The sequence below is a fragment of the Aptenodytes patagonicus genome, chromosome 26 (genome assembly GCF_965638725.1).
Source record: "Aptenodytes patagonicus chromosome 26, bAptPat1.pri.cur, whole genome shotgun sequence".
NCBI lineage: Eukaryota > Metazoa > Chordata > Aves > Sphenisciformes > Spheniscidae > Aptenodytes > Aptenodytes patagonicus.
The window spans coordinates 1,477,179-1,502,396 of record NC_134974.1 but is presented as its reverse complement, the minus strand read 5'-3'; the positions used below and the strand labels follow the sequence as shown (position 1 = coordinate 1,502,396).

The following is a 25,218-nucleotide window of genomic DNA, read 5'->3' as shown; positions in this document are numbered from 1 at the left end:
GAGCGAGGGCGAGATCCCCCAGCTGAGCAGTGCCCTGTGCCCAGGGCTGCCTTGGAGCTGGAGGGACCAGAGCCACCGCCTTGCCCGCACTGCCCACCGCTTGCCCTTTGCCCAGCCAGCCCCGCTCAGTGCCCTGCTCTCTGCACCCCTCGCCACGCTTCTCTCTGCACACAGAGGCCACATAAGCCCTCCCCGAGAGCCTGTGCAGGGCCTGGCCCTGCGTGTCCTGGCCTTGGGGCTCCTTCCTCCTCCCGCTGCAGCTCAGCCCACCCTGGCCATCCAAGCCTGCTGCCAGCAGGCCCGATGCCGGCAGAGCTCTCCCGGCCAGGGAGGCCCCATGCCGGCCCCTGCCAGAAGAGGCAGAGACCCGCAGGCACCCACCTACCCTTTTCCTGAGCAGAGCGAGGCAGGAGCAGTGGATGCCATCGCTCACCGTGGGCAGTGCTTTTATGCTGGGCCGATGAGCGCGGGGAGGAGCTGGCTGCGCTGGGGGCACGTGGCCTGTGGCGGCCGAGCCCCTGCCTCCTCTCCGCGTGGCACGGGGCTGTTTTGCTGACACCGTTTCCTCGCCAGTCCCAACCCGCTGTATCAGCCCCTGCAATTACCCGCTCGGACACTTGCCAGCTGCCACCTAATGGACCAAATTAGCCTCGCTGTCTTTTCATTATCTCGCTGTGTAAGAGGGCACGCAGCGTGACGAAGGCTGACTGCAAGTGCCCTGCGTGCCATAGCTCTTCCCCAAGGGCTTGGTCTCGGGGCGGCCCCATGCCCTCTTTGCAGAGCCACGGGGAAGACCAGGGTCCCATCGCTGGGCAACAAGTTGGCCTTGCAAAGGCCTCCCGCACGCCAGCGGCTGCGTGACGTATGCCGTGTGGCTATTATCTACAGAGACGTGAGGTTACGAAACAAAAAAGCAAAGGCACCCCTCTCGGGCACTGCCTGCTCAGCACGATGCATCATTCGCCAGCCCAACGGAGCCGGCCTCCATCTGCCTGCAGGCGTTGGCCGTGGACCTCTGCAAGTCTGGGGGAGAAAGACCCCTCGTGCTCTTTCCCGAGGTGCCTGATGCAAGAAGGAGAGATCCCCGCCTGGGCCCACGCCACAAGGCTCGTGCCAGCCTACCCCTCGCAGGTGTCCTGGGAGCCCCAGTGCCAGGGGACGGTGCTGGGCAGAGGCTGCCCTCGGGGTGCTGGGGAGCTGGGAGCCCCGTCTGAATGCACAGCTGCAGCAGCCCCTGGCTGGGCTGGTGCTCGGCGGCGGCTCTCCTCCCAGCAGAGCCTGGCTGCGGGCACAGGGCAGAGGTGTCCTCCCAGGGCAGGCAGCGAGAAGCTGCAGAAGCACGTCCCTCGCCTGCCGTGCGCAGCCCCCAGCAGGGAGATGCCTGCTGTCGTTTAGACCACAGGGCAGAAAGGGAAGGAAAGCCTCGGAAGCAGCACGTGCTGGGTCTGGCGAGGGGATGCTGACTCAGGGAGGGGCAGGAGCCGGACAGCCCCGTCGTCATCAGCAGGAGGGAGTGCCGCCTCTGCAGATTGGCCCAGGTGGTGCTGAGCAATGGCGGGGCCGGTATAAAAGCTCTGCCTCTGCCAGGCTCTCCCATCCTCTGCTCTGGTCGCCTTCTCCTCGGGGAACAGGGTAAGTCTGCGAGCGCTTCTCCTCCTCTCCCCCTGCTCCGGCGCCAGCCCCTCCACCTCGGGCGCTCCCCTCGGCTGCTCTCTTGCAACCTCTGCCCTCTTGCAGAGCACCGTCCAATCCCGCACAAAGATGTCTTGCTACGACCTGTGCCCACCGAAAACCAGCGTCGCCGTCCCCCAGCCCATCGCTGACAGCTGCAACGAGCTGTGCGCCCGGCAGTGCCCCGACTCAACGGCCTTCATCCAGCCGCCCCCCGTCGTCGTCACCTTCCCCGGCCCCATCCTCAGCTCCTTCCCCCAGCAAGCCGTGGTGGGCTCCTCGGGAGCACCCGCCTTTGGGGGCTCCCTGGGGCTGGGGGGCCTCTACGGTGCCGGGGCCACGCTGGGCTCGGGGGGCCTCTGCACCTTTGGCAGACCCTACGCTCCTCCCGCCTGCAGCCCTTACGTCTTGCCCCGCTACAGCAAGAAGCTGTGGGACACCCGTGGGCCCTGCTAGACCCAGTCCAGCCCCACGCACTGCCCCCAGCCCAAACGCCAACACCACCACCACCACCCACGCAGGGCTGAGCTGGCGGGCACGAGGCACTGAGGAGTGCTGAACGTGTCCCAGCCAACGCCTGGGCAGCTGGTAGTGCCGCACACCCTCGGCCCTTCCCTGCCCTCTGCTCTCCTCCCCTCCTGTCTCTTCCCAGCTCTTGGACGGGGCAGGAGGTACACCCGAAAGGCCCTGCGGGGGCTGATGGCCCAAGTCCTTGGGATCTGGAATGCCGCACCAAGGGGGCATCTGGAGCGAGAAGCAATGCTCTGGAGAAGATCCCTCTGCCTTCCCCAACACGGGGCGACCAGCCTCTCTGGGTCTTGCCCACTGTTTGTCCGAGAGCCTCTCCTGCCCCTCGGGGCACAATAAAGATTTCCTGCATCGCACTCCTGTCTCCCTCCCTCTGTGTCCCAAGTCAGGAAGACCCTGGGGGCAGGTGCCCAGCAGCTGTGGGAGGGTAAATGCTGGTGCTGAGATGCCCAGGCGAGGTGAGGTGGGGCGGTGTTGGGAGAGGGAGGGAGCAGGCAGCAGGCAGGGGAGACAGAGCCTTTTGGCGGGGCTTGCAGGAGCTGGGGAAAGGGCAGAGGGCAGAGAGCAGGCCAGGCGCTGGCAGTGCTCCTTTGCCTGGCCTTCTCAGCCCGGGAGCGGCACCAGTTCTGCCAGGTCCCTCAGCTCCACAGAAGCCCGGCAGCATCTGCAGGAACCTGCACAGAGGAGGCTGGATGAGAGCCAGTGTTAAACCCCACGCCTGGGAAATGGCTGTCGATTGCTGGAGAGCAGCTTGTCAGGAAAGGCCCGGGGGGCACTGGGGGACACCAAGGTGAGCGTGAGCCGGCAAGGTGCCTTGGGGCAAGGGTGGCCAGCAGTGTCCTGGGCTGCATGCGGAGGAGGTGGAGGGAGGGGATCTTTGCCCTCCACTCAGCACTGGCGAGGCCAGCCCTGTGGTGCTGTGTCCAGTGCTGGGCTCCCCAGCACAGGAGAGATGTGGGGCTACTGGAGAGAGTCCAGCATAGGGCCACGCAGATGATTGCGCCGGTTTTGGCTGGGACAGAGTTAATTTTCTTCAGAGTAGCTGGTACGGGGCTATGGGTTGGCGTTGTGCTGAAAAGAGTGTTGATACTACTGGGATGTTTTTGTTGTTGCTGAGCAGTGCTTACACAGAGTCAAGGCCGTTTCTGCTTCTCACACTGCCCTGGCAACGAGTAGGCTGGGGGTGCACAAGCCGCTGGGAGGGGACACAGCTGACCCCAGCAGACCAAGGGGATTTTCCGTACCATATGATGTCATGCCCAGCAATAGAAAGCTGGGGGAAGAAGAAGGAAGGGGGGCACGTTTGGAGTGATGGCGTTTGTCTTCCCAAGCAACCGTTACACGTGATGGAGCCCTGCTTTCCTGGAGATGGCTGAACAGCTGCCGCCGATGGGAAGGAGCGAATGAATTCCTTATTTTGCTTGGCTTGCGTGCGCGGCTCTTGCTCTACTTCCTAGAGTGTCTTTATCTCAACCCAGGAGTTTTCTCACTTTTACCCCTCCGATTCTCTCCCCCATCCCACCCACCGGGGGGGAGTGCGCGAGCTGCTCCGTGGTGTTCACTCGCCAGCTGGGGTTGAACCACAAAGATCTTGAAGGGACAGGGAGCATCGCCCTTTGGGGGAGCGCCTCAGAGAGATGGGACTGTTCCTCCTCGTGCCAAGGAGGCTCATCGAGTCCTATCAATGTCCACACATGCCTGAAGGGAAAAGGCGTTGAGAAGATGGAGCCAGGCTCTTTTCAGATGTGTCCAGTGCCAGGACAAGAGGCAATGGGCACCAGCTGAAACACCGGAGGCTCCGCCTCAACATCCCAAAACACTTTTTTCACTGTGAGGGTGACGAGCACTGGCACAGGTTGCCGCGGGAGGTTGTGGAGTCTCCGTCCTTGGAGACGTGCAAAAGCCGTCTGGGCATGGTGCTGGGCAGCCGGCTCTGGGTGACCCTGCTTGAGGCGGCAGCATGACAAGATGGCCTGCAAAGGTTCCTGCCACAGTAATCAGGCTGTGATTTCTGTGATTTTGTGCCTGTGGCAGAGAACGGAGGAGCACCGAGCGTGTTGGCCTGTGCTGGGGGTGAGAAGGGGAAAGGGAAGAGGAAGGAGAAGAGGGAAGGGGAGGAGGAAGTAGAAGGGGAAGGAGGAAGGGAATGGGAAGCAGAAGGGGAAGAAGCAGGGGGAAGGGAAGAGGAAGGGGGAGGGGGAGGGGGAGAAGAAGAGGAAAGGGAAGGGGAAGGAGACTAAGAAGGGGGAGAGAAGAAGGAGGGAAAGGGAAAGAAGAAGAGGAAAGAGAAGGGGAAGGGGAGGGGATAAGGAAGAGGACGGGGAATCTCCCCTTTGCTTTCTCCCCCAGGGCCTGAAGCAGAGCCATGGAGGCACAAAGGGGCTGGAGCCACGGCAGGCATTGCCCCTGGCTGTCCTCCAGCCCCTGGAGCAGCCGCGCTCATGTGCAAGGAGGCTGGAAGTCTGTAAACGCCCCCGGGCTGCATGTCCTGCAGGCAGGGGAGCAGCCTGTGTTCAGGCAGGGCCCTTGGAGCTCAGCTCCAGGACCATGTGTGGCCAGAGCTGCCGGGGCTGTGGGGTCTCCCCAAAGGCAGCTCAGCCTGGCTCTGCTGGGGCTAAGAGACTGCCCTGGCCCGGCTGGCAGGGGACACGTGCAGGGCAAGGGAACCCTGCAGCCCAGGCTGGGCTTTGAAAGACAAGGCGGCGAGGCAGGCATTGGATGCAGGCTTGTTTTATTGCAGTGGAGAAAGCCACATAAGGCAGAGGCAGGCAGGCTGTCCCCCCGGGCTTCAAGAGCGGTGTTCCTTCAGGCTTCTCCCAGGCAGCAGCCGTTGCAGAGACAAGCGAGCGGCCTGTGGGACGATGGTGGAGTCGCGCATGCGGGCACGGGCAGGAGCAAGGAGGAGAGGCAGCATGGAGAGAGGGGAAGGAGGGGAGAAAGGAGAGGAGGCATGAGGCTGAGGTGGCCCAGGGATGCTGGGGGCTTTGGGGCTGGGTTTAGCAGGGCCCACAGGTGTCCCACAGCTTCTTGCTATAGCGGGGCAAGACGTAAGGGCTGCAGGCGGGAGGAGCGTAGGGTCTGCCAAAGGTGCAGAGGCCCCCCGAGCCCAGCGTGGCCCCGGCACCGTAGAGGCCCCCCAGCCCCAGGGAGCCCCCAAAGGCGGGTGCTCCCAAGGAGCCCACCACGGCTTGCTGGGGGAAGGAGCTGAGGATGGGGCCGGGGAAGGTGACGACGACGGGGGGCGGCTGGATGAAGGCCGTTGAGTCGGGGCACTGCCGGGCGCACAGCTCGTTGCAGCTGTCAGCGATGGGCTGGGGGACGGCGACGCTGGTTTTCGGTGGGCACAGGTCGTAGCAAGACATCTTTGTGCGAGAGCGCTGAGCCTGAAACACGTGGCCCCAAGGACAGGTGTCATGAGCGAGGGCGAGATCCCCCAGCTGAGCAGTGCCCTGTGCCCAGGGCTGCCTTGGAGCTGGAGGGACCAGAGCCACCGCCTTGCCCGCACTGCCCACCGCTTGCCCTTTGCCCAGCCAGCCCCGCTCAGTGCCCTGCTCTCTGCACCCCTCGCCACGCTTCTCTCTGCACACAGAGGCCACATAAGCCCTCCCCGAGAGCCTGTGCAGGGCCTGGCCCTGCGTGTCCTGGCCTTGGGGCTCCTTCCTCCTCCCGCTGCAGCTCAGCCCACCCTGGCCATCCAAGCCTGCTGCCAGCAGGCCCGATGCCGGCAGAGCTCTCCCGGCCAGGGAGGCCCCATGCCGGCCCCTGCCAGAAGAGGCAGAGACCCGCAGGCACCCACCTACCCTTTTCCTGAGCAGAGCGAGGCAGGAGCAGTGGATGCCATCGCTCACCGTGGGCAGTGCTTTTATGCTGGGCCGATGAGCGCGGGGAGGAGCTGGCTGCGCTGGGGGCACGTGGCCTGTGGCGGCCGAGCCCCTGCCTCCTCCCCGTGTGGCATGGGGCTGTTTTGCTGACACCGTTTCCTCGCCAGTCCCAACCCGCTGTATCAGCCCCTGCAATTACCCGCTCGGACACTTGCCAGCTGCCACCTAATGGACCAAATTAGCCTCGCTGTCTTTTCATTATCTCGCTGTGTAAGAGGGCACGCAGCGTGACGAAGGCTGACTGCAAGTGCCCTGCGTGCCATAGCTCTTCCCCAAGGGCTTGGTCTCGGGGCGGCCCCATGCCCTCTTTGCAGAGCCACGGGGAAGACCAGGGTCCCATCGCTGGGCAACAAGTTGGCCTTGCAAAGGCCTCCCGCACGCCAGCGGCTGCGTGACGTATGCCGTGTGGCTATTATCTACAGAGACGTGAGGTTACGAAACAAAAAAGCAAAGGCACCCCTCTCGGGCACTGCCTGCTCAGCACGATGCATCATTCGCCAGCCCAACGGAGCCGGCCTCCATCTGCCTGCAGGCATTGGCCGTGGACCTCTGCAAGTCTGGGGGAGAAAGACCCCTCGTGCTCTTTCCCGAGGTGCCTGATGCAAGAAGGAGAGATCCCCGCCTGGGCCCACGCCACAAGGCTCGTGCCAGCCTACCCCTCGCAGGTGTCCTGGGAGCCCCAGTGCCAGGGGACGGTGCTGGGCAGAGGCTGCCCTCGGGGTGCTGGGGAGCTGGGAGCCCCGTCTGAATGCACAGCTGCAGCAGCCCCTGGCTGGGCTGGCGCTCGGCGGCGGCTCTCCTCCCAGCAGAGCCTGGCTGCGGGCACAGGGCAGAGGTGTCCTCCCAGGGCAGGCAGCGAGAAGCTGCAGAAGCACGTCCCTCGCCTGCCGTGCACAGCCCCCAGCAGGGAGATGCCTGCTGTCGTTTAGACCACAGGGCAGAAAGGGAAGGAAAGCCTCGGAAGCAGCACGTGCTGGGTCTGGCGAGGGGATGCTGACTCAGGGAGGGGCAGGAGCCGGACAGCCCCGTCGTCATCAGCAGGAGGGAGTGCCGCCTCTGCAGATTGGCCCAGGTGGTGCTGAGCAATGGCGGGGCCGGTATAAAAGCTCTGCCTCTGCCAGGCTCTCCCATCCTCTGCTCTGGTCGCCTTCTCCTCGGGGAACAGGGTAAGTCTGCGAGCGCTTCTCCTCCTCTCCCCCTGCTCCGGCGCCAGCCCCTCCACCTCGGGCGCTCCCCTCGGCTGCTCTCTTGCAACCTCTGCCCTCTTGCAGAGCACCGTCCAATCCCGCACAAAGATGTCTTGCTACGACCTGTGCCCACCGAAAACCAGCGTCGCCGTCCCCCAGCCCATCGCTGACAGCTGCAACGAGCTGTGCGCCCGGCAGTGCCCCGACTCAACGGCCTTCATCCAGCCGCCCCCCGTCGTCGTCACCTTCCCCGGCCCCATCCTCAGCTCCTTCCCCCAGCAAGCCGTGGTGGGCTCCTTGGGAGCACCCGCCTTTGGGGGCTCCCTGGGGCTGGGGGGCCTCTACGGTGCCGGGGCCACGCTGGGCTCGGGGGGCCTCTGCACCTTTGGCAGACCCTACGCTCCTCCCGCCTGCAGCCCTTACGTCTTGCCCCGCTACAGCAAGAAGCTGTGGGACACCCGTGGGCCCTGCTAGACCCAGTCCAGCCCCACGCACTGCCCCCAGCCCAAACGCCAACACCACCACCACCACCCACGCAGGGCTGAGCTGGCGGGCACGAGGCACTGAGGAGTGCTGAACGTGTCCCAGCCAACGCCTGGGCAGCTGGTAGTGCCGCACACCCTCGGCCCTTCCCTGCCCTCTGCTCTCCTCCCCTCCTGTCTCTTCCCAGCTCTTGGACGGGGCAGGAGGTACACCCGAAAGGCCCTGCGGGGGCTGATGGCCCAAGTCCTTGGGATCTGGAATGCCGCACCAAGGGGGCATCTGGAGCGAGAAGCAATGCTCTGGAGAAGATCCCTCTGCCTTCCCCAACACGGGGCGACCAGCCTCTCTGGGTCTTGCCCACTGTTTGTCCGAGAGCCTCTCCTGCCCCTCGGGGCACAATAAAGATTTCCTGCATCGCACTCCTGTCTCCCTCCCTCTGTGTCCCAAGTCAGGAAGACCCTGGGGGCGGGTGCCCAGCAGCTGTGGGAGGGTAAATGCTGGTGCTGAGATGCCCAGGCGAGGTGAGGTGGGGCGGTGTTGGGAGAGGGAGGGAGCAGGCAGCAGGCAGGGGAGACAGAGCCTTTTGGCGGGGCTTGCAGGAGCTGGGGAAAGGGCAGAGGGCAGAGAGCAGGCCAGGCGCTGGCAGTGCTCCTTTGCCTGGCCTTCTCAGCCCGGGAGCGGCACCAGTTCTGCCAGGTCCCTCAGCTCCACAGAAGCCCGGCAGCATCTGCAGGAACCTGCACAGAGGAGGCTGGATGAGAGCCAGTGTTAAACCCCACGCCCGGGAAATGGCTGTCGATTGCTGGAGAGCAGCTTGTCAGGAAAGGCCCGGGGGGCACTGGGGGACACCAAGGTGAGCGTGAGCCGGCAAGGTGCCTTGGGGCAAGGGTGGCCAGCAGTGTCCTGGGCTGCATGCGGAGGAGGTGGAGGGAGGGGATCTTTGCCCTCCACTCAGCACTGGCGAGGCCAGCCCTGTGGTGCTGTGTCCAGTGCTGGGCTCCCCAGCACAGGAGAGATGTGGGGCTACTGGAGAGAGTCCAGCATAGGGCCACGCAGATGATTGCGCCGGTTTTGGCTGGGACAGAGTTAATTTTCTTCAGAGTAGCTGGTACGGGGCTATGGGTTGGCGTTGTGCTGAAAAGAGTGTTGATACTACTGGGATGTTTTTGTTGTTGCTGAGCAGTGCTTACACAGAGTCAAGGCCGTTTCTGCTTCTCACACTGCCCTGGCAACGAGTAGGCTGGGGGTGCACAAGCCGCTGGGAGGGGACACAGCTGACCCCAGCAGACCAAGGGGATTTTCCGTACCATATGATGTCATGCCCAGCAATAGAAAGCTGGGGGAAGAAGAAGGAAGGGGGGCACGTTTGGAGTGATGGCGTTTGTCTTCCCAAGCAACCGTTACACGTGATGGAGCCCTGCTTTCCTGGAGATGGCTGAACAGCTGCCGCCGATGGGAAGGAGCGAATGAATTCCTTATTTTGCTTGGCTTGCGTGCGCGGCTCTTGCTCTACTTCCTAGAGTGTCTTTATCTCAACCCAGGAGTTTTCTCACTTTTACCCCTCCGATTCTCTCCCCCATCCCACCCACCGGGGGGGAGTGCGCGAGCTGCTCCGTGGTGTTCACTCGCCAGCTGGGGTTGAACCACAAAGATCTTGAAGGGACAGGGAGCATCGCCCTTTGGGGGAGCGCCTCAGAGAGATGGGACTGTTCCTCCTCGTGCCAAGGAGGCTCATCGAGTCCTATCAATGTCCACACATGCCTGAAGGGAAAAGGCGTTGAGAAGATGGAGCCAGGCTCTTTTCAGATGTGTCCAGTGCCAGGACAAGAGGCAATGGGCACCAGCTGAAACACCGGAGGCTCCGCCTCAACATCCCAAAACACTTTTTTCACTGTGAGGGTGACGAGCACTGGCACAGGTTGCCGCGGGAGGTTGTGGAGTCTCCGTCCTTGGAGACGTGCAAAAGCCGTCTGGGCATGGTGCTGGGCAGCCGGCTCTGGGTGACCCTGCTTGAGGCGGCAGCATGACAAGATGGCCTGCAAAGGTTCCTGCCACAGTAATCAGGCTGTGATTTCTGTGATTTTGTGCCTGTGGCAGAGAACGGAGGAGCACCGAGCGTGTTGGCCTGTGCTGGGGGTGAGAAGGGGAAAGGGAAGAGGAAGGAGAAGAGGGAAGGGGAGGAGGAAGTAGAAGGGGAAGGAGGAAGGGGAGGAGGAAGTAGAAGGGGAAGGAGGAAGGGAATGGGAAGCAGAAGGGGAAGAAGCAGGGGGAAGGGAAGAGGAAGGGGGAGGGGGAGGGGGAGAAGAAGAGGAAAGGGAAGGGGAAGGAGACTAAGAAGGGGGAGAGAAGAAGGAGGGAAAGGGAAAGAAGAAGAGGAAAGAGAAGGGGAAGGGGAGGGGATAAGGAAGAGGACGGGGAATCTCCCCTTTGCTTTCTCCCCCAGGGCCTGAAGCAGAGCCATGGAGGCACAAAAGGGCTGGAGCCACGGCAGGCATTGCCCCTGGCTGTCCTCCAGCCCCTGGAGCAGCCGCGCTCATGTGCAAGGAGGCTGGAAGTCTGTAAACGCCCCCGGGCTGCATGTCCTGCAGGCAGGGGAGCAGCCTGTGTTCAGGCAGGGCCCTTGGAGCTCAGCTCCAGGACCATGTGTGGCCAGAGCTGCCGGGGCTGTGGGGTCTCCCCAAAGGCAGCTCAGCCTGGCTCTGCTGGGGCTAAGAGACTGCCCTGGCCCGGCTGGCAGGGGACACGTGCAGGGCAAGGGAACCCTGCAGCCCAGGCTGGGCTTTGAAAGACAAGGCGGCGAGGCAGGCATTGGATGCAGGCTTGTTTTATTGCAGTGGAGAAAGCCACATAAGGCAGAGGCAGGCAGGCTGTCCCCCCGGGCTTCAAGAGCGGTGTTCCTTCAGGCTTCTCCCAGGCAGCAGCCGTTGCAGAGACAAGCGAGCGGCCTGTGGGACGATGGTGGAGTCGCGCATGTGGGCACGGGCAGGAGCAAGGAGGAGAGGCAGCATGGAGAGAGGGGAAGGAGGGGAGAAAGGAGAGGAGGCATGAGGCTGAGGTGGCCCAGGGATGCTGGGGGCTTTGGGGCTGGGTTTAGCAGGGCCCACAGGTGTCCCACAGCTTCTTGCTGTAGCGGGGCAAGACGTAAGGGCTGCAGGCGGGAGGAGCGTAGGGTCTGCCAAAGGTGCAGAGGCCCCCCGAGCCCAGCGTGGCCCCGGCACCGTAGAGGCCCCCCAGCCCCAGGGAGCCCCCAAAGGCGGGTGCTCCCAAGGAGCCCACCACGGCTTGCTGGGGGAAGGAGCTGAGGATGGGGCCGGGGAAGGTGACGACGACGGGGGGCGGCTGGATGAAGGCCGTTGAGTCGGGGCACTGCCGGGCGCACAGCTCGTTGCAGCTGTCAGCGATGGGCTGGGGGACGGCGACGCTGGTTTTCGGTGGGCACAGGTCGTAGCAAGACATCTTTGTGCGAGAGCGCTGAGCCTGAAACACGTGGCCCCAAGGACAGGTGTCATGAGCGAGGGCGAGATCCCCCAGCTGAGCAGTGCCCTGTGCCCAGGGCTGCCTTGGAGCTGGAGGGACCAGAGCCACCGCCTTGCCCGCACTGCCCACCGCTTGCCCTTTGCCCAGCCAGCCCTGCTCAGTGCCCTGCTCTCTGCACCCCTCGCCACGCTTCTCTCTGCACACAGAGGCCACATAAGCCCTCCCCGAGAGCCTGTGCAGGGCCTGGCCCTGCGTGTCCTGGCCTTGGGGCTCCTTCCTCCTCCCGCTGCAGCTCAGCCCACCCTGGCCATCCAAGCCTGCTGCCAGCAGGCCCGATGCCGGCAGAGCTCTCCCGGCCAGGGAGGCCCCATGCCGGCCCCTGCCAGAAGAGGCAGAGACCCGCAGGCACCCACCTACCCTTTTCCTGAGCAGAGCGAGGCAGGAGCAGTGGATGCTATCGCTCACCGTGGGCAGTGCTTTTATGCTGGGCCGATGAGCGCGGGGAGGAGCTGGCTGCGCTGGGGGCACGTGGCCTGTGGCGGCCGAGCCCCTGCCTCCTCCCCGCGTGGCACGGGGCTGTTTTGCTGACACCGTTTCCTCGCCAGTCCCAACCCGCTGTATCAGCCCCTGCAATTACCCGCTCGGACACTTGCCAGCTGCCACCTAATGGACCAAATTAGCCTCGCTGTCTTTTCATTATCTCGCTGTGTAAGAGGGCACGCAGCGTGACGAAGGCTGACTGCAAGTGCCCTGCGTGCCATAGCTCTTCCCCAAGGGCTTGGTCTCGGGGCGGCCCCATGCCCTCTTTGCAGAGCCACGGGGAAGACCAGGGTCCCATCGCTGGGCAACAAGTTGGCCTTGCAAAGGCCTCCCGCACGCCAGCGGCTGCGTGACGTATGCCGTGTGGCTATTATCTACAGAGACGTGAGGTTACGAAACAAAAAAGCAAAGGCACCCCTCTCGGGCACTGCCTGCTCAGCACGATGCATCATTCGCCAGCCCAACGGAGCCGGCCTCCATCTGCCTGCAGGCGTTGGCCGTGGACCTCTGCAAGTCTGGGGGAGAAAGACCCCTCGTGCTCTTTCCCGAGGTGCCTGATGCAAGAAGGAGAGATCCCCGCCTGGGCCCACGCCACAAGGCTCGTGCCAGCCTACCCCTCGCAGGTGTCCTGGGAGCCCCAGTGCCAGGGGACGGTGCTGGGCAGAGGCTGCCCTCGGGGTGCTGGGGAGCTGGGAGCCCCGTCTGAATGCACAGCTGCAGCAGCCCCTGGCTGGGCTGGCGCTCGGCGGCGGCTCTCCTCCCAGCAGAGCCTGGCTGCGGGCACAGGGCAGAGGTGTCTTCCCAGGGCAGGCAGCGAGAAGCTGCAGAAGCACGTCCCTCGCCTGCCGTGCGCAGCCCCCAGCAGGGAGATGCCTGCTGTCGTTTAGACCACAGGGCAGAAAGGGAAGGAAAGCCTCGGAAGCAGCACGTGCTGGGTCTGGCGAGGGGATGCTGACTCAGGGAGGGGCAGGAGCCGGACAGCCCCGTCGTCATCAGCAGGAGGGAGTGCCGCCTCTGCAGATTGGCCCAGGTGGTGCTGAGCAATGGCGGGGCCGGTATAAAAGCTCTGCCTCTGCCAGGCTCTCCCATCCTCTGCTCTGGTCGCCTTCTCCTCGGGGAACAGGGTAAGTCTGCGAGCGCTTCTCCTCCTCTCCCCCTGCTCCGGCGCCAGCCCCTCCACCTCGGGCGCTCCCCTCGGCTGCTCTCTTGCAACCTCTGCCCTCTTGCAGAGCACCGTCCAATCCCGCACAAAGATGTCTTGCTACGACCTGTGCCCACCGAAAACCAGCGTCGCCGTCCCCCAGCCCATCGCTGACAGCTGCAACGAGCTGTGCGCCCGGCAGTGCCCCGACTCAACGGCCTTCATCCAGCCGCCCCCCGTCGTCGTCACCTTCCCCGGCCCCATCCTCAGCTCCTTCCCCCAGCAAGCCGTGGTGGGCTCCTTGGGAGCACCCGCCTTTGGGGGCTCCCTGGGGCTGGGGGGCCTCTACGGTGCCGGGGCCACGCTGGGCTCGGGGGGCCTCTGCACCTTTGGCAGACCCTACGCTCCTCCCGCCTGCAGCCCTTACGTCTTGCCCCGCTACAGCAAGAAGCTGTGGGACACCTGTGGGCCCTGCTAAACCCAGCCCCAAAGCCCCCAGCATCCCTGGGCCACCTCAGCCTCATGCCTCCTCTCCTTTCTCCCCTCCTTCCCCTCTCTCCATTGCTGCCTCTCCTCCTTGCTCCTGCCCGTGCCCGCATGCGCGACTCCACCATCGTCCCACAGGCCGCTCGCTTGTCTCTGCAACGGCTGCTGCCTGGGAGAAGCCTGAAGGAACACCGCTCTTGAAGCCCGGGGGGACAGCCTGCCTGCCTCTGCCTTATGTGGCTTTCTCCACTGCAATAAAACAAGCCTGCATCCAATGCCTGCCTCGCCGCCTTGTCTTTCAAAGCCCAGCCTGGGCTGCAGGGTTCCCTTGCCCTGCACGTGTCCCCTGCCAGCCGGGCCAGGGCAGTCTCTTAGCCCCAGCAGAGCCAGGCTGAGCTGCCTTTGGGGAGACCCCACAGCCCCGGCAGCTCTGGCCACACATGGTCCTGGAGCTGAGCTCCAAGGGCCCTGCCTGAACACAGGCTGCTCCCCTGCCTGCAGGACATGCAGCCCGGGGGCGTTTACAGACTTCCAGCCTCCTTGCACATGAGCGCGGCTGCTCCAGGGGCTGGAGGACAGCCAGGGGCAATGCCTGCCGTGGCTCCAGCCCCTTTGTGCCTCCATGGCTCTGCTTCAGGCCCTGGGGGAGAAAGCAAAGGGGAGATTCCCCGTCCTCTTCCTTATCCCCTCCCCTTCCCCTTCTCTTTCCTCTTCTTCTTTCCCTTTCCCTCCTTCTTCTCTCCCCCTTCTTAGTCTCCTTCCCCTTCCCTTTCCTCTTCTTCTCCCCCTCCCCCTCCCCCTTCCTCTTCCCTTCCCCCTGCTTCTTCCCCTTCTGCTTCCCATTCCCTTCCTCCTTCCCCTTCTACTTCCTCCTCCCCTTCCCTCTTCTCCTTCCTCTTCCCTTTCCCCTTCTCACCCCCAGCACAGGCCAACACGCTCGGTGCTCCTCCGTTCTCTGCCACAGGCAGAAAATCACAGAAATCACAGCCTGATTACTGTGGCAGGAACCTTTGCAGGCCATCTTGTCATGCTGCCGCCTCAAGCAGGGTCACCCAGAGCCGGCTGCCCAGCACCATGCCCAGACGGCTTTTGCACGTCTCCAAGGACGGAGACTCCACAACCTCCCGCGGCAACCTGTGCCAGTGCTCGTCACCCTCACAGTGAAAAAAGTGTTTTGGGATGTTGAGGCGGAGCCTCCGGTGTTTCAGCTGGTGCCCATTGCCTCTTGTCCTGGCACTGGACACATCTGAAAAGAGCCTGGCTCCATCTTCTCAACGCCTTTTCCCTTCAGGCATGTGTGGACATTGATAGGACTCGATGAGCCTCCTTGGCACGAGGAGGAACAGTCCCATCTCTCTGAGGCGCTCCCCCAAAGGGCGATGCTCCCTGTCCCTTCAAGATCTTTGTGGTTCAACCCCAGCTGGCGAGTGAACACCACGGAGCAGCTCGCGCACTCCCCCCGGTGGGTGGGATGGGGGAGAGAATCGGAGGGGTAAAAGTGAGAAAACTCCTGGGTTGAGATAAAGACACTCTAGGAAGTAGAGCAAGAGCCGCGCACGCAAGCCAAGCAAAATAAGGAATTCATTCGCTCCTTCCCATCGGCGGCAGCTGTTCAGCCATCTCCAGGAAAGCAGGGCTCCATCACGTGTAACGGTTGCTTGGGAAGACAAACGCCATCACTCCAAACGTGCCCCCCTTCCTTCTTCTTCCCCCAGCTTTCTATTGCTGGGCATGACATCATATGGTACGGAAAATCCCCTTGGTCTGCTGGGGTCAGCTGTGTCCCCTCCCAGCGGCTTGTGCACCCCCAGCCTACTCGTTGCCAGGGCAGTGTGAGAAGCAGAAACGGCCTTGACTCTGTGTAAGCACTGCTCAGCAACAACAAAAACATCCCAGTAGTATCAACACTCTTTTCAGCACAACGCCAACCCATAGCCCCGTACCAGCTACTCTGAAGAAAATTAACTCTGTCCCAGCCAAAACCGGCGCAATCATCTGCGTGGCCCTATGCTGGACTCTCTCCAGTAGCCCCACATCTCTCCTGTGCTGGGGAGCCCAGCACTGGACACAGCACCACAGGGCTGGCCTCGCCAGTGCTGAGTGGAGGGCAAAGATCCCCTCCCTCCACCTCCTCCGCATGCAGCCCAGGACACTGCTGGCCACCCTTGCCCCAAGGCACCTTGCCGGCTCACGCTCACCTTGGTGTCCCCCAGTGCCCCCCGGGCCTTTCCTGACAAGCTGCTCTCCAGCAATCGACAGCCATTTCCCAGGCGTGGGGTTTAACACTGGCTCTCATCCAGCCTCCTCTGTGCAGGTTCCTGCAGATGCTGCCGGGCTTCTGTGGAGCTGAGGGACCTGGCAGAACTGGTGCCGCTCCCGGGCTGAGAAGGCCAGGCAAAGGAGCACTGCCAGCGCCTGGCCTGCTCTCTGCCCTCTGCCCTTTCCCCAGCTCCTGCAAGCCCCGCCAAAAGGCTCTGTCTCCCCTGCCTGCTGCCTGCTCCCTCCCTCTCCCAACACCGCCCCACCTCACCTCGCCTGGGCATCTCAGCACCAGCATTTACCCTCCCACAGCTGCTGGGCACCCGCCCCCAGGGTCTTCCTGACTTGGGACACAGAGGGAGGGAGACAGGAGTGCGATGCAGGAAATCTTTATTGTGCCCCGAGGGGCAGGAGAGGCTCTCGGACAAACAGTGGGCAAGACCCAGAGAGGCTGGTCGCCCCGTGTTGGGGAAGGCAGAGGGATCTTCTCCAGAGCATTGCTTCTCGCTCCAGATGCCCCCTTGGTGCGGCATTCCAGATCCCAAGGACTTGGGCCATCAGCCCCCGCAGGGCCTTTCGGGTGTACCTCCTGCCCCGTCCAAGAGCTGGGAAGAGACAGGAGGGGAGGAGAGCAGAGGGCAGGGAAGGGCCGAGGGTGTGCGGCACTACCAGCTGCCCAGGCGTTGGCTGGGACACGTTCAGCACTCCTCAGTGCCTCGTGCCCGCCAGCTCAGCCCTGCGTGGGTGGTGGTGGTGGTGTTGGCGTTTGGGCTGGGGGCAGTGCGTGGGGCTGGACTGGGTCTAGCAGGGCCCACGGGTGTCCCACAGCTTCTTGCTGTAGCGGGGCAAGACGTAAGGGCTGCAGGCGGGAGGAGCGTAGGGTCTGCCAAAGGTGCAGAGGCCCCCCGAGCCCAGCGTGGCCCCGGCACCGTAGAGGCCCCCCAGCCCCAGGGAGCCCCCAAAGGCGGGTGCTCCCAAGGAGCCCACCACGGCTTGCTGGGGGAAGGAGCTGAGGATGGGGCCGGGGAAGGTGACGACGACGGGGGGCGGCTGGATGAAGGCCGTTGAGTCGGGGCACTGCCGGGCGCACAGCTCGTTGCAGCTGTCAGCGATGGGCTGGGGGACGGCGACGCTGGTTTTCGGTGGGCACAGGTCGTAGCAAGACATCTTTGTGCGGGATTGGACGGTGCTCTGCAAGAGGGCAGAGGTTGCAAGAGAGCAGCCGAGGGGAGCGCCCGAGGTGGAGGGGCTGGCGCCGGAGCAGGGGGAGAGGAGGAGAAGCGCTCGCAGACTTACCCTGTTCCCCGAGGAGAAGGCGACCAGAGCAGAGGATGGGAGAGCCTGGCAGAGGCAGAGCTTTTATACCGGCCCCGCCATTGCTCAGCACCACCTGGGCCAATCTGCAGAGGCGGCACTCCCTCCTGCTGATGACGACGGGGCTGTCCGGCTCCTGCCCCTCCCTGAGTCAGCATCCCCTCGCCAGACCCAGCACGTGCTGCTTCCGAGGCTTTCCTTCCCTTTCTGCCCTGTGGTCTAAACGACAGCAGGCATCTCCCTGCTGGGGGCTGCGCACGGCAGGCGAGGGACGTGCTTCTGCAGCTTCTCGCTGCCTGCCCTGGGAAGACACCTCTGCCCTGTGCCCGCAGCCAGGCTCTGCTGGGAGGAGAGCCGCCACCGAGCGCCAGCCCAGCCAGGGGCTGCTGCAGCTGTGCATTCAGACGGGGCTCCCAGCTCCCCAGCACCCCGAGGGCAGCCTCTGCCCAGCACCGTCCCCTGGCACTGGGGCTCCCAGGACACCTGCGAGGGGTAGGCTGGCACGAGCCTTGTGGCGTGGGCCCAGGCGGGGATCTCTCCTTCTTGCATCAGGCACCTCGGGAAAGAGCACGAGGGGTCTTTCTCCCCCAGACTTGCAGAGGTCCACGGCCAACGCCTGCAGGCAGATGGAGGCCGGCTCCGTTGGGCTGGCGAATGATGCATCGTGCTGAGCAGGCAGTGCCCGAGAGGGGTGCCTTTGCTTTTTTGTTTCGTAACCTCACGTCTCTGTAGATAATAGCCACACGGCATACGTCACGCAGCCGCTGGCGTGCGGGAGGCCTTTGCAAGGCCAACTTGTTGCCCAGAGATGGGACCCTGGTCTTCCCCGTGGCTCTGCAAAGAGGGCATGGGGCCGCCCCGAGACCAAGCCCTTGGGGAAGAGCTATGGCACGCAGGGCACTTGCAGTCAGCCTTCGTCACGCTGCGTGCCCTCTTACACAGCGAGATAATGAAAAGACAGCGAGGCTAATTTGGTCCATTAGGTGGCAGCTGGCAAGTGTCCGAGCGGGTAATTGCAGGGGCTGATACAGCGGGTTGGGACTGGCGAGGAAACGGTGTCAGCAAAACAGCCCCGTGCCACGCGGGGAGGAGGCAGGGGCTCGGCCGCCACAGGCCACGTGCCCCCAGCGCAGCCAGCTCCTCCCCGCGCTCATCGGCCCAGCATAAAAGCACTGCCCACGGTGAGCGATGGCATCCACTGCTCCTGCCTCGCTCTGCTCAGGAAAAGGGTAGGTGGGTGCCTGCGGGTCTCTGCCTCTTCTGGCAGGGGCCGGCATGGGGCCTCCCTGGCCGGGAGAGCTCTGCCGGCATCGGGCCTGCTGGCAGCAGGCTTGGATGGCCAGGGTGGGCTGAGCTGCAGCGGGAGGAGGAAGGAGCCCCAAGGCCAGGACACGCAGGGCCAGGCCCTGCACAGGCTCTCGGGGAGGGCTTATGTGGCCTCTGTGTGCAGAGAGAAGCGTGGCGAGGGGTGCAGAGAGCAGGGCACTGAGCGGGGCTGGCTGGGCAAAGGGCAAGCGGTGGGCAGTGCGGGCAAGGCGGTGGCTCTGGTCCCTCCAGCTCCAAGGCAGCCCTGGGCACAGGGCACTGCTCAGCTGGGGGATCTCGCCCTCGCTCATGACACCTGTCCTTGGGGCCACGTGTTTCAGGCTCAGCGCTCTCGCACAAAGATGTCTTGCTACGACCTGTGCCCACCGAAAACCAGCGTCGCCGTCCCCCAGCCCATCGCTGACAGCTGCAACGAGCTGTGCGCCCGGCAGTGCCCCGACTCAACGGCCTTCATCCAGCCGCCCCCCGTCGTCGTCACCTTCCCCGGCCCCATCCTCAGCTCCTTCCCCCAGCAAGCCGTGGTGGGCTCCTTGGGAGCACCCGCCTTTGGGGGCTCCCTGGGGCTGGGGGGCCTCTACGGTGCCGGGGCCACGCTGGGCTCGGGGGGCCTCTGCACCTTTGGCAGACCCTACGCTCCTCCCGCCTGCAGCCCTTACGTCTTGCCCCGCTACAGCAAGAAGCTGTGGGACACCTGTGGGCCCTGCTAAACCCAGCCCCAAAGCCCCCAGCATCCCTGGGCCACCTCAGCCTCATGCCTCCTCTCCTTTCTCCCCTCCTTCCCCTCTCTCCATGCTGCCTCTCCTCCTTGCTCCTGCCCGTGCCCGCATGCGCGACTCCACCATCGTCCCACAGGCCGCTCGCTTGTCTCTGCAACGGCTGCTGCCTGGGAGAAGCCTGAAGGAACACCGCTCTTGAAGCCCGGGGGGACAGCCTGCCTGCCTCTGCCTTATGTGGCTTTCTCCACTGCAATAAAACAAGCCTGCATCCAATGCCTGCCTCGCCGCCTTGTCTTTCAAAGCCCAGCCTGGGCTGCAGGGTTCCCTTGCCCTGCACGTGTCCCCTGCCAGCCGGGCCAGGGCAGTCTCTTAGCCCCAGCAGAGCCAGGCTGAGCTGCCTTTGGGGAGACCCCACAGCCCCGGCAGCTCTGGCCACACATGGTCCTGGAGCTGAGCTCCAAGGGCCCTGCCTGAACACAGGCTGCTCCCCTGCCTGCAGGACATGCAGCCCGGGGGCGTTTACAGACTTCCAGCCTCCTTGCACATGAGCGCGGCTGCTCCAGGGGCTGGAGGACAGCCAGGGGCAATGCCTGCCGTGGCTCCAGCCCCTTTGTGCCTCCATGGCTCTGCTTCAGGCCCTGGGGGAGAAAGCAAAGGGGAGATTCCCCGTCCTCTTCCTTATCCCCTCCCCTTCCCCTTCTCTTTCCTCTTCTTCTTTCCCTTTCCCTCCTTCTTCTCTCCCCCTTCTTAGTCTCCTTCCCCTTCCCTTTCCTCTTCTTCTCCCCCTCCCCCTCCCCCTTCCTCTTCCCTTCCCCCTGCTTCTTCCCCTTCTGCTTCCCATTCCCTTCCTCCTTCCCCTTCTACTTCCTCCTCCCCTTCCTCCTTCCCCTTCTACTTCCTCCTCCCCTTCCCTCTTCTCCTTCCTCTTCCCTTTCCCCTTCTCACCCCCAGCACAGGCCAACACGCTCGGTGCTCCTCCGTTCTCTGCCACAGGCAGAAAATCACAGAAATCACAGCCTGATTACTGTGGCAGGAACCTTTGCAGGCCATCTTGTCATGCTGCCGCCTCAAGCAGGGTCACCCAGAGCCGGCTGCCCAGCACCATGCCCAGACGGCTTTTGCACGTCTCCAAGGACGGAGACTCCACAACCTCCCGCGGCAACCTGTGCCAGTGCTCGTCACCCTCACAGTGAAAAAAGTGTTTTGGGATGTTGAGGCGGAGCCTCCGGTGTTTCAGCTGGTGCCCATTGCCTCTTGTCCTGGCACTGGACACATCTGAAAAGAGCCTGGCTCCATCTTCTCAACGCCTTTTCCCTTCAGGCATGTGTGGACATTGATAGGACTCGATGAGCCTCCTTGGCACGAGGAGGAACAGTCCCATCTCTCTGAGGCGCTCCCCCAAAGGGCGATGCTCCCTGTCCCTTCAAGATCTTTGTGGTTCAACCCCAGCTGGCGAGTGAACACCACGGAGCAGCTCGCGCACTCCCCCCCGGTGGGTGGGATGGGGGAGAGAATCGGAGGGGTAAAAGTGAGAAAACTCCTGGGTTGAGATAAAGACACTCTAGGAAGTAGAGCAAGAGCCGCGCACGCAAGCCAAGCAAAATAAGGAATTCATTCGCTCCTTCCCATCGGCGGCAGCTGTTCAGCCATCTCCAGGAAAGCAGGGCTCCATCACGTGTAACGGTTGCTTGGGAAGACAAACGCCATCACTCCAAACGTGCCCCCCTTCCTTCTTCTTCCCCCAGCTTTCTATTGCTGGGCATGACATCATATGGTACGGAAAATCCCCTTGGTCTGCTGGGGTCAGCTGTGTCCCCTCCCAGCGGCTTGTGCACCCCCAGCCTACTCGTTGCCAGGGCAGTGTGAGAAGCAGAAACGGCCTTGACTCTGTGTAAGCACTGCTCAGCAACAACAAAAACATCCCAGTAGTATCAACACTCTTTTCAGCACAACGCCAACCCATAGCCCCGTACCAGCTACTCTGAAGAAAATTAACTCTGTCCCAGCCAAAACCGGCGCAATCATCTGCGTGGCCCTATGCTGGACTCTCTCCAGTAGCCCCACATCTCTCCTGTGCTGGGGAGCCCAGCACTGGACACAGCACCACAGGGCTGGCCTCGCCAGTGCTGAGTGGAGGGCAAAGATCCCCTCCCTCCACCTCCTCCGCATGCAGCCCAGGACACTGCTGGCCACCCTTGCCCCAAGGCACCTTGCCGGCTCACGCTCACCTTGGTGTCCCCCAGTGCCCCCCGGGCCTTTCCTGACAAGCTGCTCTCCAGCAATCGACAGCCATTTCCCAGGCGTGGGGTTTAACACTGGCTCTCATCCAGCCTCCTCTGTGCAGGTTCCTGCAGATGCTGCCGGGCTTCTGTGGAGCTGAGGGACCTGGCAGAACTGGTGCCGCTCCCGGGCTGAGAAGGCCAGGCAAAGGAGCACTGCCAGCGCCTGGCCTGCTCTCTGCCCTCTGCCCTTTCCCCAGCTCCTGCAAGCCCCGCCAAAAGGCTCTGTCTCCCCTGCCTGCTGCCTGCTCCCTCCCTCTCCCAACACCGCCCCACCTCACCTCGCCTGGGCATCTCAGCACCAGCATTTACCCTCCCACAGCTGCTGGGCACCCGCCCCCAGGGTCTTCCTGACTTGGGACACAGAGGGAGGGAGACAGGAGTGCGATGCAGGAAATCTTTATTGTGCCCCGAGGGGCAGGAGAGGCTCTCGGACAAACAGTGGGCAAGACCCAGAGAGGCTGGTCGCCCCGTGTTGGGGAAGGCAGAGGGATCTTCTCCAGAGCATTGCTTCTCGCTCCAGATGCCCCCTTGGTGCGGCATTCCAGATCCCAAGGACTTGGGCCATCAGCCCCCGCAGGGCCTTTCGGGTGTACCTCCTGCCCCGTCCAAGAGCTGGGAAGAGACAGGAGGGGAGGAGAGCAGAGGGCAGGGAAGGGCCGAGGGTGTGCGGCACTACCAGCTGCCCAGGCGTTGGCTGGGACACGTTCAGCACTCCTCAGTGCCTCGTGCCCGCCAGCTCAGCCCTGCGTGGGTGGTGGTGGTGGTGTTGGCGTTTGGGCTGGGGGCAGTGCGTGGGGCTGGACTGGGTCTAGCAGGGCCCACGGGTGTCCCACAGCTTCTTGCTGTAGCGGGGCAAGACGTAAGGGCTGCAGGCGGGAGGAGCGTAGGGTCTGCCAAAGGTGCAGAGGCCCCCCGAGCCCAGCGTGGCCCCGGCACCGTAGAGGCCCCCCAGCCCCAGGGAGCCCCCAAAGGCGGGTGCTCCCAAGGAGCCCACCACGGCTTGCTGGGGGAAGGAGCTGAGGATGGGGCCGGGGAAGGTGACGACGACGGGGGGCGGCTGGATGAAGGCTGTTGAGTCAGGGCACTGCCGGGCGCACAGCTCGTTGCAGCTGTCAGCGATGGGCTGGGGGACGGCGACGCTGGTTTTCGGTGGGCACAGGTCGTAGCAAGACATCTTTGTGCGGGATTGGACGGTGCTCTGCAAGAGGGCAGAGGTTGCAAGAGAGCAGCCGAGGGGAGCGCCCGAGGTGGAGGGGCTGGCGCCGGAGCAGGGGGAGAGGAGGAGAAGCGCTCGCAGACTTACCCTGTTCCCTGAGGAGAAGGCGACCAGAGCAGAGGATGGGAGAGCCTGGCAGAGGCAGAGCTTTTATACCGGCCCCGCCATTGCTCAGCACCACCTGGGCCAAACTGCAGAGGCGGCACTCCCTCCTGCTGATGACGACGGGGCTGTCCGGCTCCTGCCCCTCCCTGAGTCAGCATCCCCTCGCCAGACCCAGCACGTGCTGCTTCCGAGGCTTTCCTTCCCTTTCTGCCCTGTGGTCTAAACGACAGCAGGCATCTCCCTGCTGGGGGCTGTGCACGGCAGGCGAGGGACGTGCTTCTGCAGCTTCTCGCTGCCTGCCCTGGGAGGACACCTCTGCCCTGTGCCCGCAGCCAGGCTCTGCTGGGAGGAGAGCCGCCGCCGAGCGCCAGCCCAGCCAGGGGCTGCTGCAGCTGTGCATTCAGACGGGGCTCCCAGCTCCCCAGCACCCCGAGGGCAGCCTCTGCCCAGCACCGTCCCCTGGCACTGGGGCTCCCAGGACACCTGCGAGGGGTAGGCTGGCACGAGCCTTGTGGCGTGGGCCCAGGCGGGGATCTCTCCTTCTTGCATCAGGCACCTCGGGAAAGAGCACGAGGGGTCTTTCTCCCCCAGACTTGCAGAGGTCCACGGCCAACGCCTGCAGGCAGATGGAGGCCGGCTCCGTTGGGCTGGCGAATGATGCATCGTGCTGAGCAGGCAGTGCCCGAGAGGGGTGCCTTTGCTTTTTTGTTTCGTAACCTCACGTCTCTGTAGATAATAGCCACACGGCATACGTCACGCAGCCGCTGGCGTGCGGGAGGCCTTTGCAAGGCCAACTTGTTGCCCAGCGATGGGACCCTGGTCTTCCCCGTGGCTCTGCAAAGAGGGCATGGGGCCGCCCCGAGACCAAGCCCTTGGGGAAGAGCTATGGCACGCAGGGCACTTGCAGTCAGCCTTCGTCACGCTGCGTGCCCTCTTACACAGCGAGATAATGAAAAGACAGCGAGGCTAATTTGGTCCATTAGGTGGCAGCTGGCAAGTGTCCGAGCGGGTAATTGCAGGGGCTGATACAGCGGGTTGGGACTGGCGAGGAAACGGTGTCAGCAAAACAGCCCCGTGCCACGCGGGGAGGAGGCAGGGGCTCGGCCGCCACAGGCCACGTGCCCCCAGCGCAGCCAGCTCCTCCCCGCGCTCATCGGCCCAGCATAAAAGCACTGCCCACGGTGAGCGATGGCATCCACTGCTCCTGCCTCGCTCTGCTCAGGAAAAGGGTAGGTGGGTGCCTGCGGGTCTCTGCCTCTTCTGGCAGGGGCCGGCATGGGGCCTCCCTGGCCGGGAGAGCTCTGCCGGCATCGGGCCTGCTGGCAGCAGGCTTGGATGGCCAGGGTGGGCTGAGCTGCAGCGGGAGGAGGAAGGAGCCCCAAGGCCAGGACACGCAGGGCCAGGCCCTGCACAGGCTCTCGGGGAGGGCTTATGTGGCCTCTGTGTGCAGAGAGAAGCGTGGCGAGGGGTGCAGAGAGCAGGGCACTGAGCGGGGCTGGCTGGGCAAAGGGCAAGCGGTGGGCAGTGCGGGCAAGGCGGTGGCTCTGGTCCCTCCAGCTCCAAGGCAGCCCTGGGCACAGGGCACTGCTCAGCTGGGGGATCTCGCCCTCGCTCATGACACCTGTCCTTGGGGCCACGTGTTTCAGGCTCAGCGCTCTCGCACAAAGATGTCTTGCTACGACCTGTGCCCACCGAAAACCAGCGTCGCCGTCCCCCAGCCCATCGCTGACAGCTGCAACGAGCTGTGCGCCCGGCAGTGCCCCGACTCAACGGCCTTCATCCAGCCGCCCCCCGTCGTCGTCACCTTCCCCGGCCCCATCCTCAGCTCCTTCCCCCAGCAAGCCGTGGTGGGCTCCTCGGGAGCACCCGCCTTTGGGGGCTCCCTGGGGCTGGGGGGCCTCTACGGTGCCGGGGCCACGCTGGGCTCGGGGGGCCTCTGCACCTTTGGCAGACCCTACGCTCCTCCTGCCTGCAGCCCTTACGTCTTGCCCCGCTACAGCAAGAAGCTGTGGGACACCTGTGGGCCCTGCTAAACCCAGCCCCAAAGCCCCCAGCATCCCTGGGCCACCTCAGCCTCATGCCTCCTCTCCTTTCTCCCCTCCTTCCCCTCTCTCCATGCTGCCTCTCCTCCTTGCTCCTGCCCGTGCCCGCATGCGCGACTCCACCATCGTCCCACAGGCCGCTCGCTTGTCTCTGCAACGGCTGCTGCCTGGGAGAAGCCTGAAGGAACACCGCTCTTGAAGCCCGGGGGGACAGCCTGCCTGCCTCTGCCTTATGTGGCTTTCTCCACTGCAATAAAACAAGCCTGCATCCAATGCCTGCCTCGCCGCCTTGTCTTTCAAAGCCCAGCCTGGGCTGCAGGGTTCCCTTGCCCTGCACGTGTCCCCTGCCAGCCGGGCCAGGGCAGTCTCTTAGCCCCAGCAGAGCCAGGCTGAGCTGCCTTTGGGGAGACCCCACAGCCCCGGCAGCTCTGGCCACACATGGTCCTGGAGCTGAGCTCCAAGGGCCCTGCCTGAACACAGGCTGCTCCCCTGCCTGCAGGACATGCAGCCCGGGGGCGTTTACAGACTTCCAGCCTCCTTGCACATGAGCGCGGCTGCTCCAGG

General features: G+C 63.9%; 5 protein-coding genes across 5 annotated transcripts; 4 read left to right on the top strand and 1 right to left on the bottom strand.

The window, feature by feature from the left end:
* Positions 1–1,613: 1,613 nt before the first annotated feature.
* Positions 1,614–2,555, top strand: LOC143171146 (feather keratin 4-like). Its single transcript, XM_076359923.1, has 2 exons — positions 1,614–1,632; positions 1,738–2,555. Exon 2 carries the CDS (start codon positions 1,762–1,764, stop codon positions 2,125–2,127), a length of 366 nt encoding a protein of 121 aa, XP_076216038.1. The 5' UTR covers positions 1,614–1,632; positions 1,738–1,761; the 3' UTR covers positions 2,128–2,555.
* Positions 2,556–7,227: 4,672 nt separating this feature from the next.
* On the top strand, positions 7,228–8,169 carry LOC143171190 (feather keratin 4-like). Its single transcript, XM_076359992.1, has 2 exons — positions 7,228–7,246; positions 7,352–8,169. The coding sequence occupies exon 2, from the start codon at positions 7,376–7,378 to the stop codon at positions 7,739–7,741; it is 366 nt and encodes a 121-aa protein (XP_076216107.1). The 5' UTR covers positions 7,228–7,246; positions 7,352–7,375; the 3' UTR covers positions 7,742–8,169.
* A 4,703-nt stretch (positions 8,170–12,872) lies between these two features.
* Positions 12,873–13,454, top strand: LOC143171230 (feather keratin 4-like). The gene is made up of 2 exons (XM_076360060.1): positions 12,873–12,891; positions 12,997–13,454. Exon 2 carries the CDS (start codon positions 13,021–13,023, stop codon positions 13,384–13,386), a length of 366 nt encoding a protein of 121 aa, XP_076216175.1. The 5' UTR covers positions 12,873–12,891; positions 12,997–13,020; the 3' UTR covers positions 13,387–13,454.
* Positions 13,455–16,026: 2,572 nt separating this feature from the next.
* On the bottom strand, positions 16,027–16,968 carry LOC143171223 (feather keratin 4-like). The gene is made up of 2 exons (XM_076360044.1): positions 16,950–16,968; positions 16,027–16,844 (listed from the first exon to the last, which is right to left on the bottom strand). The coding sequence occupies exon 2, from the start codon at positions 16,818–16,820 to the stop codon at positions 16,455–16,457; it is 366 nt and encodes a 121-aa protein (XP_076216159.1). The 5' UTR covers positions 16,821–16,844; positions 16,950–16,968; the 3' UTR covers positions 16,027–16,454.
* Positions 16,969–24,263: 7,295 nt separating this feature from the next.
* Positions 24,264–24,927, top strand: LOC143171222 (feather keratin 4-like). The gene has a single exon (XM_076360043.1). The coding sequence runs from the start codon at positions 24,280–24,282 to the stop codon at positions 24,643–24,645; it is 366 nt and encodes a 121-aa protein (XP_076216158.1). The 5' UTR covers positions 24,264–24,279; the 3' UTR covers positions 24,646–24,927.
* Positions 24,928–25,218: the final 291 nt, after the last annotated feature.

Bases quoted from the DNA above. Each gene is read 5' to 3' on its own strand.
- LOC143171223 (XM_076360044.1), bottom strand. From the start codon at position 16,820: ATGTCTTGCTACGACCTGTGCCCACCGAAAACCAGCGTCGCCGTCCCC.
- LOC143171230 (XM_076360060.1), top strand. From the start codon at position 13,021: ATGTCTTGCTACGACCTGTGCCCACCGAAAACCAGCGTCGCCGTCCCC.
- LOC143171222 (XM_076360043.1), top strand. From the start codon at position 24,280: ATGTCTTGCTACGACCTGTGCCCACCGAAAACCAGCGTCGCCGTCCCC.
- LOC143171190 (XM_076359992.1), top strand. From the start codon at position 7,376: ATGTCTTGCTACGACCTGTGCCCACCGAAAACCAGCGTCGCCGTCCCC.
- LOC143171146 (XM_076359923.1), top strand. From the start codon at position 1,762: ATGTCTTGCTACGACCTGTGCCCACCGAAAACCAGCGTCGCCGTCCCC.